The sequence below is a fragment of the Leuciscus leuciscus genome (genome assembly GCF_965113295.1).
Source record: "Leuciscus leuciscus genome assembly, chromosome: 5".
Lineage (NCBI taxonomy): Eukaryota > Metazoa > Chordata > Actinopteri > Cypriniformes > Leuciscidae > Leuciscus > Leuciscus leuciscus.
This window is the reverse complement of record NC_138729.1, coordinates 39,241,608-39,259,245: the sequence shown is the minus strand read 5'-3', so window position 1 is coordinate 39,259,245 and position 17,638 is coordinate 39,241,608. Positions and strand designations below refer to the sequence as shown.

At 38.4% G+C, this 17,638-nt stretch overlaps 1 protein-coding gene across 8 annotated transcripts in view; it reads right to left on the bottom strand.

Annotated features, from left to right (window-relative positions):
• The window catches only part of gria3a (glutamate receptor, ionotropic, AMPA 3a), a 38,829-nt gene that overhangs the window by 3,683 nt on the left and 17,508 nt on the right, over positions 1-17,638 (bottom strand). Inside the window, exons 10-14 of one of the 8 annotated variants that reach the window (XR_014205865.1) lie at positions 16,544-16,750; positions 14,867-15,240; positions 13,296-13,494; positions 6,677-6,924; positions 2,017-3,327 (exon numbers count right to left, since the gene is read on the bottom strand). Coding sequence is in view for 6 of the 8 variants with exons in the window: in XM_082168710.1 (XP_082024836.1) it covers positions 3,177-3,327; positions 6,677-6,924; positions 13,296-13,494; positions 14,867-15,240; positions 16,544-16,750 (1,179 nt within the window). In the remaining 2 variants the exon portion in view is untranslated. Of the gene's footprint in view, positions 1-1,968; positions 5,834-6,676; positions 6,925-13,295; positions 13,495-14,866; positions 15,241-16,543; positions 16,751-17,638 lie in introns of those variants that run through there. The other 7 variants (XR_014205866.1, XM_082168708.1, XM_082168713.1 and 4 more) reach the window with 7 other exon arrangements.

Genomic DNA, 17,638 nt, shown 5'->3' with positions numbered 1-17,638 from the left:
TTACTTTCACAAAGCACCTAATATGCGAACGTTACATAAGTGCTCCGGACATCTGAGATGGTTCATTTTCGAGTTCAAATACAAGCCAAATTTATTGCAAAGCATTGTGAAATTAAGTGAACTTAAGTTAAGTGGCACTCAAAGCCAGATAGAAACCGATTAAGAATGAAAAAATAATAATTAATCTGTAAATGGCAATTTCTCACCTTTTTCTGCTCTTGCAACTCCCTCCATTAATGCAGAATTAGACTTGCCAGAAACAGCAAAGACTGCTGATGTTGAGTCATATAAACAAGGTAAATAGTGATTCGCTGACTACTTTTCGCCTAGTAAAAAAGAGTAGCCGTGCAAGCCCTGTTACACACATACCATTCGCAACTTGCTTGGAGGTAAAGAAGATGAACTAAATAAAAAGGGGTACTTGAGGGCTGTATTCAAAAGGGCATCAAATCATTATGAGGTGTGCCCAGAGGTCAAAGGTTAATGGATTAAAAGCTCAGGCAGCTCAAGAGAGGAAGAAGTTATTCCCTCTCTCCTCTCATACCTTCACTCTACTGGCCAGAGAGACAGTGAAACACTGCCCTCGAACAGAATGGAAACAAAACACAGACAGACAGACAGACAGACAGACAGACAGACAGACAGACACACACACACACACACACACACACACGAAGAGCCAGCTCTGAGCCTGTTGCCCCCTCTAGAGGTGAAGTTGAGTCAGTACAGAAACATGACAAATAAGCTGCCAGCAGAGAGCTACAGTCGGATCCTCTGGCTTCTTCGGTCTGCCATCTTAACAGAGGAAGTAAGGAAGAGGAGAAGGAGGGGGGAAGAATATTGATGTTACTATGGCAATTCCCCTCTCTGAACTACTTCTGCAAGCTTCACAGCCTTCAAAACTCATTAACAGACACCTGCATGCGACCATCGCCACACCTCAAAACACAGACAAGCCTCAACAGGACTCGGTTCTGCTGCTGTGACCACCAGCCTGGCTGTCTACGAAACACTCGGACACACACAAACATGGTCTGTCTTCACTAGAAGCCTGTGAAAGGGCACCATAGCAACCGAGGACTGGGAGTGTAGCATTACGGTCTTGAATGCAAAGCTAGAGACCCGTTTTCCCCCCCGAATACGGTTACCATGGTTACAGGCCCATATAGTCAGTGGTATAGCCTCATAACGGATCTGCTGTGCTTATGCACATGGGACATGTTTTCAGAGTTAATTAACTTTCTTATCAGACTGGATTACATTGAGAATTGGGATAAAAGAATTGCAATTAGAGTCTCCAGGCAAACACGCTTTCCTGCACGTGGTCTTTATTAAACCGATGCCTGTAAACTGGCTAATACAGGGGGCGCTGTGCAGTTCCATAAACTCAATCAGGACTGGAAATAAAATGACCAGGATATGTCCCTGGTATGTACAATTCACTTGAACAGAATGTATTCATCTTCACATGCTATATGGCATTCAGTCTCCCTTCATCTGGCCAATTAGAAATACTTTCAGAATGACTGCTTCTTTTAAGTTTTCATTCTGATAATTAATATCTATGAATGTTGCCTGGAGACCATTTATAAACTAATTAGTTAACGAAACACCAACAATATTGAGAATGAGGCCATGTCACAGCAGCAGAAGAGGAAAAATTTAATGAAATACTTAATTGCTAAATCACTGTTATGAATGCTTACTACAAAATACTTATGTAACACTTAATTACTACATCATTAAGATAATGAATCTCGAACACTGGTAAGAGCTTCCTTAATATGCCATTTCTCCTTTTGTGTGTGAGTGGGTGGGTGGATCTGTTGTGTTGTCTCATTAATGCTAAAGGTTTTGATATTTGCTACATTTGTAAAGAGGCTTTCAAGAGAAGGGGCCAAAATGAAGTGAATCCAGCTGGAGCCAAATCCACTAAATCCATTAAAACCAGTAAGGCTTGTTATGATGTTTGTAGAATATGAATATGTTTGTTGGCAAATGAATGAGCAGACTAACCTTACTCCCAGAGTCTTTGGTCCCACATTCACCCTTATCGTACCACCACTTGTTTTTCAGCTTGTCTAAGATGCCTTGTTCACTGAGTTTCAACACTGCAAGGTTTACAGGAGTTCTTCACGAGGGGAAATAACATAAATAACATGGCACCATTATGTTATTTTATGTTATTAAAACTTAAACCTACCGAATATCTGTTAACCAAAGCGATACTGTAGGACACCTGGCCTTGTGCTGTTGATATCGTAGACAGCGAAAGAATAAGAGAGGGAGAGATGGAGAGAGAGAGAGGGAATGCAGGCAGGGCTAGCCTCAGTGTTACCTTCGACCTTTGACCTGGCAGTGCTACCTACTGTTATCGCTTTGAGTAATCGGCACTCACTGTTCCAACAGAGGCAGAGAGAGTAACCATGGTAACACAGCCAAACAGAGCATAATTACAAAGAGCATTGGGCAGATGAGATTGGTAATTGTAATTGTGGTGTGAATGCAGCTTTTCTAACCCAGTATTCAGCAAGCCGGATCCATCGGGAGAAAAAACCCTTACTTGACTAACAGATAAACAGGACCCAGCAGTCAGAAGGGGAACCGGTCTGTGGTGGGTGAGGGCTGAAGCCAAACATCTTACAAACGAAAACACCAAGCCCTTATGAAAGTCAGCACATAAATAATAAACAGAATATTAATATTCACGGGGCATTCGTAGATATTTGCATAACGCATCCTATGGCAAATTTTATTAGTAAAAAAACATTAGTTTAAACGAAAGCTGACAAAATAATGGAAACGAAGATGTTACTATTCCTTCTGGACATTTCCGTTTGTAAGATGTTAGTATGTCATCAGCAGGACTGCTGGGAAACTCAGTTTATTTTCCTTCTGCTAAATGATGAGAGTTGTAATCCAGCAAAGCAAATATACCATACTTACCACGGTGACACAAGCCAGCTTCGGACCTCGAATGGTTTGACATCCGACGAATTTTACCTTGAAAGAATGAGATCTGTTTATGGAGAGATGGACCTAATGCTTGAGTACATTCAACTCGTATTTACTGTATGTTTACTTATATTATAATTGAAAATCCTCACTTTTATTCAATGCAACAGCACTGTATAAATATGGTTTCTCCAATTTTATTCCAAATTTTAAATAAATGACTAAATATTGTTCCTACTGTACTTCAACAGGGTGCTCTTGTCAGAATGAAGTGGCCATGGTTGAATTCTGTTTTCAGCATACACAGGTTTGAGAGCACATGACTCTATGATGAGCTTCAAAGAACTCAGAAGTGCGTCAAATCGCCAACAGCTAAAAAAAAAGGTTTTTTTCAGTAATCCATTTGTGAAAAACGGGGCCCTGATTCCTACATTCATCAATACATCCTACTGTATTGGGGTGGATTTTCACCACTGTTTCTGTACTGTACTGTGTGTTTGCTCTGTAAAGCTTTATGCTGTATGTGTTGGAGTTTTCTCTATATTTGCAGCTGTTTATAATAGTATAATATACTTGCTAGGTTTGCTGAATTACTCCATTCATGCATTTTGGATCAGACTCAGGTCAATAAATGAGAAACATGCAGTTGTGATGTCATAACAGACTAGACACCCTCCACCCAGCATGCTCAACTTATCAATGCACGGACTAGGCGGCCATCTTCCTCTGAGTTTTTAGAGCTCAGACGCCACTCATGAGAGAGAGCCAATTACTGCAGTGAACCCGCTTTTGAAGACCAATCAGGACAGAGTGGGGCTACCTTGCCCTCATGATAGGCTGAACACAGGGTGACCATTCTGCAGGCACAGGGGCTAAAGAAAAGTGGCCATACATTAGAAGTGAGTGTGTGTGTGAGTATAATGAATTTGTGCTTGTTTGTGGTTTTCTGTGCATTCGTATGCAGATGAAAATGTGTGTTTAGTGAGTCTACAATACGGCACCAGATCTTTCTCCACCTTTGATTTCTAGGAGTGTTTAATTAGAATTCTCACGTTTTCCTGTGATGTTTTAGTCCCTTCAGGACTGTCTGTCCCAGTGGTCTTATATTTTTTCTTTAATCCCACCAACAAGGGAGCTACGGCTTTTCCATAGATTATACGCCGATTCAGGGAATAATCTGAGAGAGCTAGCAGCTCCAAAAGGATTTGCATACTTGTAGCAGGGAGTTGGCCAAAGGCCAAAAATCAAAGATGGCGTCTTTAAAAAAAAATCTGTCATCTGACTATTTGATTGGAGATGTGAAGATACCAAAAGTCTTCGCACTTCTCTTTTGCCACTACCAGATATATGACACTAACAAACAGACACTCGACATATAGTGCCCTCCAGATGTTTGGAAACACCATAGGCATAGTGATGTGGACAATATCAGCATAAATATTTGTCATTTGTGAAGACTTTGCATTGACAAGGGACAACACAAACTGGAAGAAAATCAACAACATTTTATCAACTAAAATAAATATGATTTGACAACACAGAAAAATACTACAGCTATTTTTAAATATCTAAACTGTGTTATAATTGGTCTGTTGTGCACTAACCTTAATAGGCAATCAATTGGTAAAGCTATGAAGGCATGCTGACCCAATAATCTGCAAAAAAGAAACTCGAGTTAAGTTTATCCAGTATTTAGGTCTTACAGCTGACTGTGGCGTGCATATATTGCCATTCATATTTAATTAAGAACAAGTTAATTATTTCTGGTCTTCAATGATAACTGCAAGTTACACCAAAACATGTTACATTCATGTTGATATTGTCCAAAAATGGCACTTTACCTAGGGCATTTCCACATTTTTAGAGGGAATTGTAAACTGCAACCTAAACACGTAATAACAAATACACTAAACTACAGCTCCAAAACTAGGGATCATTTACCTAGAAATGAAAACTCTGTCATCACTTACTCTCCCTCATGTCATTCCAAACCTGTATGACTTACTTTCTTCTGCAGAACACAAAAGAAACACTTTTTATGTTCCACAGAAGAAAGAAAGTCACATGTTTGGAGCACACTAGTACAGTAAATGATGACAGAATTACATTTTTTGGGTGAATTATCCCTTAAACATAATAATAAACATCAAATAGGCTCATCCTACATCTGTGCTACAGACATCCATTTTCCAGAGCAGTTTTGGTCTTGTTTGCACTGTCTATTAGATCCCCATTCATCTCAATTGTTTCTTTCTGTTGATAGCCATTAAATCCTGGAGCCTTGGTATACACAAACAACACTACATTTTGTGATGGTCTGATGTTACAGATCAGAGGAGAGCCTAGCCTATTCTACCTATAACAAGCAGCTTGTTTTACCACACAAACAAACCCGCGAAGCAGGTTCGCAAGAACCTAACCATCCTAATAAGCTGCACTCTTGGTGACCCTGACCTCGCTCTACACATCCACCCACCGAGTCTTTATTCTTCTCCTCCTCTGCTTCCTTTCCTCCATTAGCCAAGTAAAGGGTCACATCTGATCAACAGTTTGCCTCATTACGTAATCTCCAAAAAACATTACATAAGCAGCGCTGACAGTAACTGCGGCCGTCGCAGTGGTGCTAATGTCCTCGGATCATTAAGCTCAGTTTGCTCGTGTCCACCCCTGAGGGTCACGGTACTGTTGCCGGAGGTCATAGGTCACAGCCTTGCCGATTACTCGTAGCTAGGAAATGGTTGTTTGGGTGAGATTGAGGCTGACCTTCGAGTCCCCTCCCCCGCTGCCGCACTCTCCCTTGTCGTACCACCATTTATTTTTCAGCTTGTCCAGCAGGCCCTGCTCATTCAGCTTTAACACCGCCAGGTTTACAGCGCTTCTTCAAACGAATAAACACATAGCTCGTAAGAAAAGGGACAGGTTCGTGAGAAATCTAATGAGACTGCAGCAACTGGCAGTTGCTCTTTTGTTAGGGGTCAATACAAAGGAGAGACCGGTTAACTGGTGAAGTGGTTGGACCGTTTGATTGGTTAATTGCGTCGGCTACTGGGTACAGACAGAAGCGTGTATGCAAGTGAGGTGTGTGTAGTGCCGAGTGGAGAGAGAAAAACAGAAAGAAGTGAGAGAAAGAAAAAGAGGTTGAGTGCTAGTGAGTGATGGGAAGGATGCAAGGACAGTCCGTTGCCAGGAGGACAAGAAACAGTTTATGGCATGACATGCATGGAAGCAGGCAGAACAGCGCCAGTGCAGAGAAAAAAACCCCAATCCAACCACACAAATATTACAGAACTGCAATCACAGCACAAAGCGAAGGACAGAGAAGATTTAAAAGGAGGAGGAGGACAGGAGAAAAGGGTGTAGGAAATCAACAGCAACAGGCATCACACTGTAAAAATGGACTGTAAATTAACAAGTTAAATTACATTTCTGTAGAGAGAAACACGGTAAAACATTAACACAAAAGACATAAAAAAAAATAAAAAAACTTGACACACAAGACACGGTTACCTTGTCATTTACCACAAGAGAAAGAGAGACAAGAAGAGTGATAAACAAAAAAGAATGAAAAAGAGTTTGAGGTAGAGAGATTGAGAAAAGGCAGAAGGGTGAGAGAATAAGAATGAAAAACAAAACATGAAGACAGAGAGAAGAGAGAGATGGTGGAATCAGGGTAGGTGGAATACTATAACAACAGAGGGAATTGTTATATTATTCCACCCACCTTAATGCCGACCCTTTGGGCGTGGCCACACCGTAGCCCTTGGAGTCCAGGTTCCCTCCCACCTTCATAGTGTCGCAAGGCTTTCTCTGCTCGATGTATTCGTTCATCGTGGACTCGAGCAGGAACGCAAACTTCCCCTTTGACTTGCGCACGCGAGCCACTCCGTCGGGGGTGGTCTTAACGAACACGGAAGGCTCGGCGGACTTCATGTAGGACCACATCTTCTCGTAGACCGCAATCTTTGAACGCTGAAAGAGAAAAAAGAAAGGAAATTAATGGAAAGGTTAGGAAAGACAGAAATGTGTTCTATGGAGGTTCAGAGAGATATAAATGTTTTTGGTTTAATGACATTTTACAGGATAAAATGTCTTCTCAGCAAGGGATGGACAGGGACTGGGACCTACACCAGCCCATCACTAGCCACCACTGATAATTCTCCACTATATTATTAGAAAATAGCTCATTGTTGTTACATATATATCCTGTATTCCAGGAGCATTTCTAGCTTTCATCAGTACACATGCAGAACCCTCCCATATGCTATGGTCAGCCATTTAAATACTCATTATATTTAAAACCCCAAAAAAGAATTTAAATTTACATAATTTAGCCTTCCTGTAGCTCAAACAGTAGAGCGTTGGTGCTTGCAACGCCAAGATCATGGGTTCGATTCCCAGGGAAAGCAAGAACTGATAAGAATGTAAATGTGTACCTTGAAATGCAATGTAAGTCACTTTGGATAAAAGCGTCTCCCAAATGCATAAATGTAAATCAAGAAACATTGATTTAAACTTGACCTACAAACATCTGGTGTATAAATGCATGTGTAAATGTGTTTTTCTTGAGTTTCAGGTGTCTTACAACATGTACATTCCACCCCAGACACATTGTCAACTAAAGACCTCAAACTCTTTTGTACAAGATCCTTCAGGGACTTTTGATCTTGGAGCCTTCTTCAATAATGAGACTAAACCTGACAAGAGCAGAGTATAAAATCATAGAAGAAAAGACAGAAAATTAAGAGCTCTTGAAATAATCACTGCAAATTTCCCTCACATTCTCTAGAGGAAGAAACATCTGCCATGCTTGCCTGTCCAAGACTTTTCCTTTCGGTGACATTAAAACAAGCCCTGTCTCTGGAGTTAAAGTACATGACTATATTAAGAAAAAACCTCAGTATTTCAACACACAGCTCTCCAATACAACATTCTCACACTCAGAATGCACAAAATGAATGATTGAAAGAACAGATAAATTATGGTTGTACTAATACTTGTAATTCTTCTGTACTTCTGCATTTGATGTAAATCAAAACTTAAGTTTCATAAACCAAAATATTCTGTGTCCATCTCTTGTGAGACTAGATATAAATGGCCATGTAGCGGACAGGATATCTCTGGGGTAAACACACACACACACACCTACATTTATTAGGACAGATACACACACTCCTGCTTTTATAGGACACAGTTTTACACACATACACTCACAAGTATCGTACATGCAAGTAGGTTAACTTGACCTACACACAGCTGGTGTATGAGTGAATGTGTTTTTCTTGCATTTTCAGGCACAAACTGTAGAATTTAAAGGGGGAAGTGTGCAATTTCTGTGCCACTGGTGACACAAAACAAATGCAAAAATAATGACTCTTTTCAGACATCTGACATGATAAACATATAGTCCCAATTTACACTATTAGATGAGCGATTATTCCCAAAAATGCTTCTTTAAATGATGTATTGAGAACTAACTAGATGCAATGACCATCAGTCATTTAAAATTTACACAACCTTTCAAAAGTTTGTGGTCAGTACAATTTTTTATATAAGTCTTCCCTTATTTGATAAAAAATACAGTAAAAGTAATGTTTAAATAATATTTAAATAACTGTTTTCTATCATATATTTTGAAATAAAAAAAAAATTCCTGTGATGACAAAGCTGAATTTTCAGCATCATTACTCTTTTGTGTCACATGATCCTTCAGATATCATTCTAATATGCTGATTTCATGATCAAGAAACATTTCTTATTAATATCAATGTTCTTATATCAATTGTCAATGTTGTGATGCTCAATATTTTTGTGTGGAAACTGATACTTGATTTTTTCAAGTCAAGTCTAGGGATGCACCGATATGAAAATTTTGGCCGATACAAATAATTCTTTATTATTCGAAAGCCGATAAATCCAAATCCAAATTTGTCTAAAATTTTGAGAACCTGATTACAAAAACAAAAGTCTCACCATTAAAAGCCATGTCCCAAGCACAAAATTACGATGTACTCATTATCCTTTAATGTAGCTTTTATGATTGACTTTAAAAATGATTTCCCGCTGCGCATGTTGCACTTAACTGTATTTTCCTTTTTGAAGGGATTCCAATCATATTTCAGCAAATTCAAAAGCATCATGGCGAACGGCGCGCATCAGAAGTCTCTCAGCTGAAGGAAATAATACATTATTTATCGGCTTTAATATATCAGACAAATTTTCTTATTGGGCCGATAACGATACCAGTAAAAATTAACATATTGGCCGATACCAATATGGTGTCCTAAATATGGTGCATCCCTAGTCAAGTCAAGTCACCTTTATTTATATAGTGCTTTTTTACAATACAGATTCAAAGCAGCTTTACAGTGATAACAGGAAAATAATGCAACAAAGTTTGTTTTCGGCTACACAGCAAATCTAAAAGAAAATAGTAAAAGAAAATTTGTAACAATGTAAATGTCTTCAACATCACTTGATGAATTGAATGCATCCTTGCTAAATAAAATAGTCATATGGGCCTCTTTACTATAATTTTATGGTGTTTTTGCATCCTTTTTGAAGTTTGAAAGGGTCAGACCTCACTCATTGTAATTCCATGGAAAAAGAGTACCAGCACAACAAATTCTCCTTTTGTATTCCATGGAAGAAATAAAGTCATCAATTTTGGAATGACATGAAGGTGATTATTCCTTTAAATCACTTTACTCGTGGGGTCTGTTTGGCTGCCACAATATATGCACATTGTTTCTTCTACGTAAAAAAATAAACTCAAACCAGCATCACCATCTAATAAGTTGAATTGTCTTCATTACTTGCTAGTACAGACAGGACACATAATTCACTTCTATTGACATGTTTTTTTCAATTTCTGAAATAATAAGTTATGAACACAAGGTGGAGACTGTCTCCACATCACATTCAGTCCAACTCCATGTCAGCTGCTCTCCTGTCATCTCTGCTCTGATTCAGTGTGTTAGCAGATGACAACTCATGAAAGAGAGAAGAGCAGAAGGCATCTCATTTCATGTGTTCTCTCTCTAAAACTCTGACTCCAACCACTCTATAGGGGGTCTGTGACGTGACAGTGACTGTGAGTGACTGATTAAGTGCGTGCATGAGTGTGTGCACATGTATATCTGCTTTCACACACACGCATTAGCGTGTAATCGTGACATTAAGGTGAAATGACAGGATGAGCTCATCAGCAGTGTTGTATCTGGGTCATCTTAAAACTGCCCTGTTCTCTGTCATCTCAAAACACATGGACAGACACGAACACACACTCTGCCCCCTGGCTACCTCACTTGAAAACGGTTTATGGCAAAGATTCAGTAAAACATGTTTTCAGTCAAAGATGGTTGCGTGTCTGTGGTGACATGTCTTTGTCAGATTGCCAGTAGTCCGTCATCATATTTTATTGTCAGAATTTCTTGCAGATAAATGCACACAAATATGTGCTTTCCTTTATATCACCTAGTTAAGTATTAAAGTTACTTAACACCGTGTCTACACCAGACGTGAGCGGCCCGATGCAACGCAACCAAAGCAAATAGAATACACAATAAGAACCCATAATAATCAGTGATGCTGTCTACACTGGATCCGGCGCGACACAAAAAATCCTGACAGTGAACTGATGTCCCGTTTTATTTCTGATGTACTCCAAGCACTCGCGCTACTTCTGACACAAAGAACAAATTGATTTGCAACAGTCGCTTTGTTGCGTCCAGTGTAGATATGCTTCAAGCTGTTGCGGTGCGGTGCGACAACTTCGCTAACTAATCGTTATTTTCTGCCTGTTTTTTTGTTTTGTTGTGAACTGGCTGAACCAGCTCACCAAATCGGACAGAACTGTCTGAAACAGTTTTTGGCTCAAGTCAGCAAGTTAATCAATCAAAACTGACTTACAGACTTTTCTGACAGTCTGTCCATCTTGAAATGAGCCAATATCCAGGAGAATATGATATTATCATATGATACCGGATTTTGTCAACTCATACACCGCTCCAGTTAGTCCAACAGTACACTGAACTGAGAACAGTCTTTTGAACATGTCCAACATGTTTCTGTTTATGACTATTGGGTGCTTTAATAATAGAGTTGTGTATACGTGACATCATTGTGTGGTTATGTAAACAAACTGGTGAATCGTTTTTTTAACCAGTTTATTGAAACGAAATGTCAGAAAAAAAACAGTTTGCGGAAAAGAATCGGACTTCCCATCTCTAGGTGTAGGCAACAATAATTTATATTCTTGCTCCTCTAATGTGTAAAGTAAGCCAATAGAGTATGATGTTTATAAATTGTCATCATAGCAATATCACATACTCCCTCAATCCTATATATCAGTGTTTTTCAATCCTGTAACAAAGTCCCTTCCAATACTGCACATTTTGAAAGTCTACTTTAATTGACAAATTCAGTTCAGCTACTATGGCTAATGAGTTGAATAATGTACATTAGGCTTTGTTCAGACAAGCAGAATGTTTTTTTTTTGGCACATCCATTTAGTTATTTAGCAAGGATCCATTGAAGGCAAATTGAAAGCAATTTCACCGCTAGAGGTCGCTTATTCAAAACAATAACAAAGGTATGAATTAGCGCTTTGGGTTTAAGAAAAGCGCATTACAAATAAAATGTATTATTATTATTATAAAGTCATAGATTGATGCCGTGAATGAGCGTGGAATCATGAGAGTTGTCGTCTTCACCTCCACAGCAGAAGGAAAGTAATCCGAAGGGACTCAGGCAAAAATCCTTTTCATAGACAAGCTAATTTATTAAAGTTTTATTAGCATTACTGTGGTATGAAGCAGGGCGCGGCCGAGAGCCGTGGGAGTGGAATGAGGCCAGCGGAGTGAATGCTAATGAGAGGTACCTGTGCGAGTCACGACACACCGTTCTCGAGTCCCATGGAGGAGCTCCGGGAACAGTCGGCCGCTGCCACTCCTTTCGTTTGGTTGTTTATGTTTATTTTACAATTAATGTTATGTTTAATGTTTGCCGGTATGGTTCTTCTTCCCTAAACTTGAACTTTGTTACAGTTACATTTGATCACTTAAAATCAAGTTATTTTAATTCATTCTAATGAAACAGCTGCAAGTGCTGAATTACTACACAAACAGGTCACTTTATTTGACAAATTAAAATTGTGAGGTAACCCAACTCTATTTTACTTGGTCAAAACAATCATAATAAAAATACATTTGAGTGTGTTGAAAGTTATGTTAATGTTACTGGCTGGTATGAGACACTGCACACTGCAGTAAGCTAGATCGATATTAGAATATCATATTAATAAAAGCTGGGTTACTTACATGGCATGCAATTCATTTTAAAACATTGTATGGTGGAGAAAAAGCTGTATTATTGTGACAAATAAAGCTCTTTCTGATTACGCTATGTTAGAAACTTGACAAAATAGTGTTGTCTGATTTACTTTTTGGGTACAAATATGTTACCCGGAGTAAATCAAGAAAACAAGAGATTCAAACAATAAAACTAACCATGTTGAACTATATAACAATAATCAGTTTTCTGTCTATAAAAGCATCCAAACTGTTGCTCACCTGTCTAATTTAACAAAATATATTAAAGCGTCTTTTGGTGTTTCCATGGTTTCTACGGAAGTAAAACTGGAAATCGAGGGTAACACGTCGCGGATATGACATCATTGACAAGCTACGCAATGACACGGGTCGTTACACTGGTTAAAATAGCTGATTCTCCAGATTTGAACATTGTTGGAAACATTTGGGATAGTGCAAGTACACAAGCAACTAAATATATAACATTGTTCTAGTGGTTTTTGGATATTTTAGTCAAAGAATCTCACATATTGTGCCTTTAAATTGATCAAAAGTGAAGTAAAAACATTTACATTCTTACAAAAAAATGTCTATTTCAAACTTTAGTTTGAATCCTGGATTTTTTTTTTTTATCATGGTTTCCATAAAAATATTAAACAGCACAACTGTTTTTGACATTAATAAGAAATGTTTCTTGAGCACCAAATCAGTATATTAGAATGATTTCTGAAGAGTGAAGCAATGATGATGAAAATTCAGCTTTGCCATCACAGGAATAAATTGCATTTTACTGTTTTTTTGATAAACTAAATGCAGCCTTATTAGGGAGCATCAGAGACTTCTTTCAAAAACATTAAAAAAATCATACCAACCTCAAACTTTTGAATGGTAGTGTAGATGTAAATAAGATCAAGATATGGTTGGGAAACAATGGCACTGAACACTATTTTTACTATCATCAATAACCACACCAGCTTGGCTAAAAAGGGTGGCAATATTGCACTTGATAGAACATTTCTATTGCTGTCTTACCCTGAAGAACTCTTTAGTGGAACCGGAGTCGAGCGTTCCGTAGGCGATCTCAGTCTGCTTGGCCAGGTCTTCTGCGCCCTCTATAGGCGAGACCATCCTTTCCACAGTCAGGAAAGCAGCCAGATTGGCAGTGTAGGATGAAATGATGATCAGAGTGAAGAACCACCACACACCTCCAACAATACGGCCAGACAGAGACCTGAGAGAGAGGGGGAGTGAGGGAGAGAGACAGAGAGACAATAGGAGAGCAAACAAATCCCCTGTGAAAGGTTAACAATTAATACACACATATTAAAGCTATTACTGCTGATAAATGATGCAAAGGTCTTCAAGCTACGGACAAAACAATCACTCAAAGTACAACTGAAGCTTCTGTTTGGGCAGGTCTTCCTAATGAAGGGCCGGAAGAAAGATGAGGATGAGAACAGGGTCACAAAGATCACTTCAAGAATGAAAGACAAATCCAAGAGGAATTTGGTGAGTAAGATGGACAGGAAAATCAAATGACTGAATAGAAGAACGATGGAATGAGTGAAGAGGGCTGACAATCCTCCACTGAAACAGTTTATAAACACCAAACTGCTGACAGTAAAATAGAGACATGCAGCAAGAACACGGTAGCCCTCCAAGAAAGAGAGAAAGACAGTGAAAGAGAGAAAATCTGTACATTTTACAGTCAACACATGGTGAATATAAATTATTTTAGTTGGTGTCAAGCATCACTTAAAGCAATGGTTCTCAAAGCGCAAGACAGTTCTCAAATCTTGTTTAATTACAGTATGTTTGAAACATGACAATGAGTAAATAACTGAATAAAAATTTTTTGGTGAACTAACCTTTTATCATTGCGCCTGTAAAGCAGTATCATTTGTTTATTATTTCATTTATTTCTGGATATTTTCTGTTTTATTTAATATATTTTTCCAACTTTTTTCAGTGAAGACTGTAACTTTTCATAATTCAGCAAACATGCTGGATCATTATCCAAAACATGCAGTTTTCATCGTGTTTTTAAAAATAATTTAATATTTTATTATTAAACAGCAAGCATTTGAATAAAAACTTCATAATGTAACTGCACATGACATTGGTTCATGTGCATTAAATTGTTTGTTGTTTTTCCTAATTTTTAAGTTGCTTTGTACAAAAGCATCTGTTAAATGATTATATGTCATTATAAGTGCCAAAACTTGGCAGCAATACTGATATATTATTATATTATTGGCTGAATGTGGAGCGAAAGTTTCTTTAGTTCCAAAGAGGAGTGAAAAAAAGAGAGAACCACTGATTTAACACAAGCTGTATTTCAAAAGAGGAAAAGTGGAGAAGGACAGGAACAGTTGTAGTGACAATATTGTGACTGATGAGTGTTTGAGTGAATGAATGAAGTGACACAATGATAGAATGAGTTAAGGGTTAGGAGATAAGCTTTAGCTTATTGACAAGTGAAACACCCCAAGTAAAATAACATATATGCACCATGAAATACGAGACAACCATAAAATGCAAAGATGAGGGGAGAGAGAAAGATGAGGATGGAGAGACAAGAACGGGCTAAATAATACACCAACCTTGGCGAGATATCGCATCCTTGCTGCATGAAAGCTCCAAGAGAGAACCAGAGACTGTTAAAGATGCCAAAGTCGTTGGGCGGGTCAGGTGGCGTCTGCGGATCCTTCGCCTCTTCATTCTCGTCCAGGTGCCATTCGTATGGACTGAAACGACTCACCAGGAAGAGAACCACGCTCACACCGATATATGCAAACACGATACACATCCAGATCTCATAGGCCAATGGGTCAAGGAAGGAGAAGACTCCCGGTTTGGACTTCTGTGGTTTCTTGATCATGATGGAAATGCCCAGACTCATGAAGGGCTTGGAGAAATCTATCACCTCCTCCCGGACAAGGGTTATAGTGAGAGGAGCCACAGCTATATCTGCCCTCTGGAAACATGGAACACAGTAACTCTCAGTTCATAATATGAGAAAAACAATGTCATGGTGTGATCATGGAAATGTGATTAGATAGTTTAACATTTTCAAAGTCTAATGACAATAAAAATGCAGAATTGAGGAGTGAACCAGTTGTTTCAGTACCAACAACACTTTTACAAGGTTCATAACAGCAAGTAATGGAGAACCTTTGGTTCACTCTTTACATTTAACTGTATGTTGTAACTGTATGTAGCAGAATGTTACCATGTACTTCTGTCCCATAATGCCTTCTTGTCTCCATCTGCTTATGAATGCAACTCAGAACTCAATTTAAAATTCAACAATAGAACTAAATAAAAATTCATAATAACATTCTGTGTAAGGATGCGCTCAATTCTGGCCAATACAGAGAAGCCAGGAATTATTTTCATGACATGACATTTTGTTATCGTAAACAAAAAAATTGTTTACGATAAATGCCTGAAAAATATAAATTTATATTAAATTAAATATTATATTATATATCTGCTGAAAAATATCAAATATTTGTCAATATATACATAAAAATTCCAACATTAACTGATAACCGATATGATGAAGATACACAGTGCATTACAGTATTGTGTATAAGATCATTTCAGTAAAAAAAAAAGACTGAAAATCCAGTTAAACACTCTTCACCTGAGATTATTAAATGATATGCATCATTAGTCAGGATATGTTGGATATGTTGAATAGTCAGGATATGTTGAATATCACACAGAAACAAAACAAAAGCATAGAGACACACACTCTTCTCATTCTTAGAGAATATATTGTGTTGTTTAACTTTAACAGCAACCAGGAACAAATTGGGCAAAGCTGTTTTGGTTGTTTTTTTTTGTAAATAAATTTAAATGGATTTAGTCATGGTGCCTCAACAACATGCAGAGAGACACTACTTTGGAGCTTTATTGTGTAAAAACACTGACCATGACCAAAGACTTGGGTGATGTCAGCAACACCAGGAGACTGTAAATAATTTAAAAATCACATTACAGTGTCAAAATAAATCATGTGACACAGGAAATAAATGTTGAGAACAACTCTGACAAGCACCAAACTCATAAAGCAAACAGCTCAGTTATATGAAAAGATTCTGCATGACACATTTTGAAACCTGCAAAGAAAAATAAACAGTGATTCTGTGACTTTTATTTTGACAGAGCGGTCAGTGATTATATATGAGGCCTCCTAAGTGTTGCTGGCTTCACACAGCCACTATCCCACCACCAAAACCTTCCCATTGCGGGATCATTTTCCCAGCACTCACCCCATATACCAACTCCCCCACCATGCCGTTCCAGGTCTTGGTCTCAGGGTCGCGTGCTCCGTATTTCCCATCAGCTACAATGGACAGTTTGTACCTAATGCCGACGTGCTTCGCGATTTCTGATGCCAAGTCTACACAGTAGCCCTCATAGCGATCATTTCCATCCATCTGCATATAATTCCTCTTGTACATTACATATGGAGCTTCCTGTTAACCAAATCAGAGGAGGTTGAGCTGGCTTACAGACTGACAGCCCAGAAAACACAAAAAAATCATTAGTCTGCCATCATGCCGATACATCTCTCTCACCCACACATATTCACATTCATTCTTACTCATTCGCACAAACACATACTGAAATATAAACATGCATTTTGAGTCTTATAACAGCAATGTGACCAACAGCCAAGCTACCAAACAAACAGCAGCTGTGAGGAAGGCTAGTTTGAATTTAAAGTGGGTTTTGGGTTTGTGGACAGTGCTATTCAGTGGATTCAGTCTAATTTCTCAAAGTGGAGAGAGAAAGACAGAGCTGACAGAAGTGAAGTTGCAGGTCCTCTCATTAGTAAACTGGAGTCATTCGTCAGTCTAAAGCAAGCAAATTTAAGGGGGTTCCACTTAAACTTACACACATGTGCATGCAGGTGGGTGGGTTAAAGAGTGTGGCAGAGGTTTTCTCACATCTGTGCGTGCTTTTAACTATTTTAATCAGGCCAGACGTTAACATGAATGATGATGAAACTCTAACATTAAAAGCAATCAAAATACTGCTTTAATAGCATCAGATCAAACTCTATTTAAAAAAATAAATATGTTTTACAAACTGGCCCATCTAAACTCATTAATATTTTCAGCCAGTTTATATGAGATTTCTATACACAGGCACATCTGTCCAATCTATGCAGAATAAAACATTCCTTTCACAAACTCTTATTAACCTAATAATCTAATTAACCTAAGATTTAGTTCTTCTTTCACTTTCTGTATCTACTTATGAGATCATCATAGGCAGAGTCAGAAAGAGGTCATTATCACTTTTAAATGTAACATAAGGCGAACCTTGTGGTACATTTAAATATGACTGCTTCTGTGACT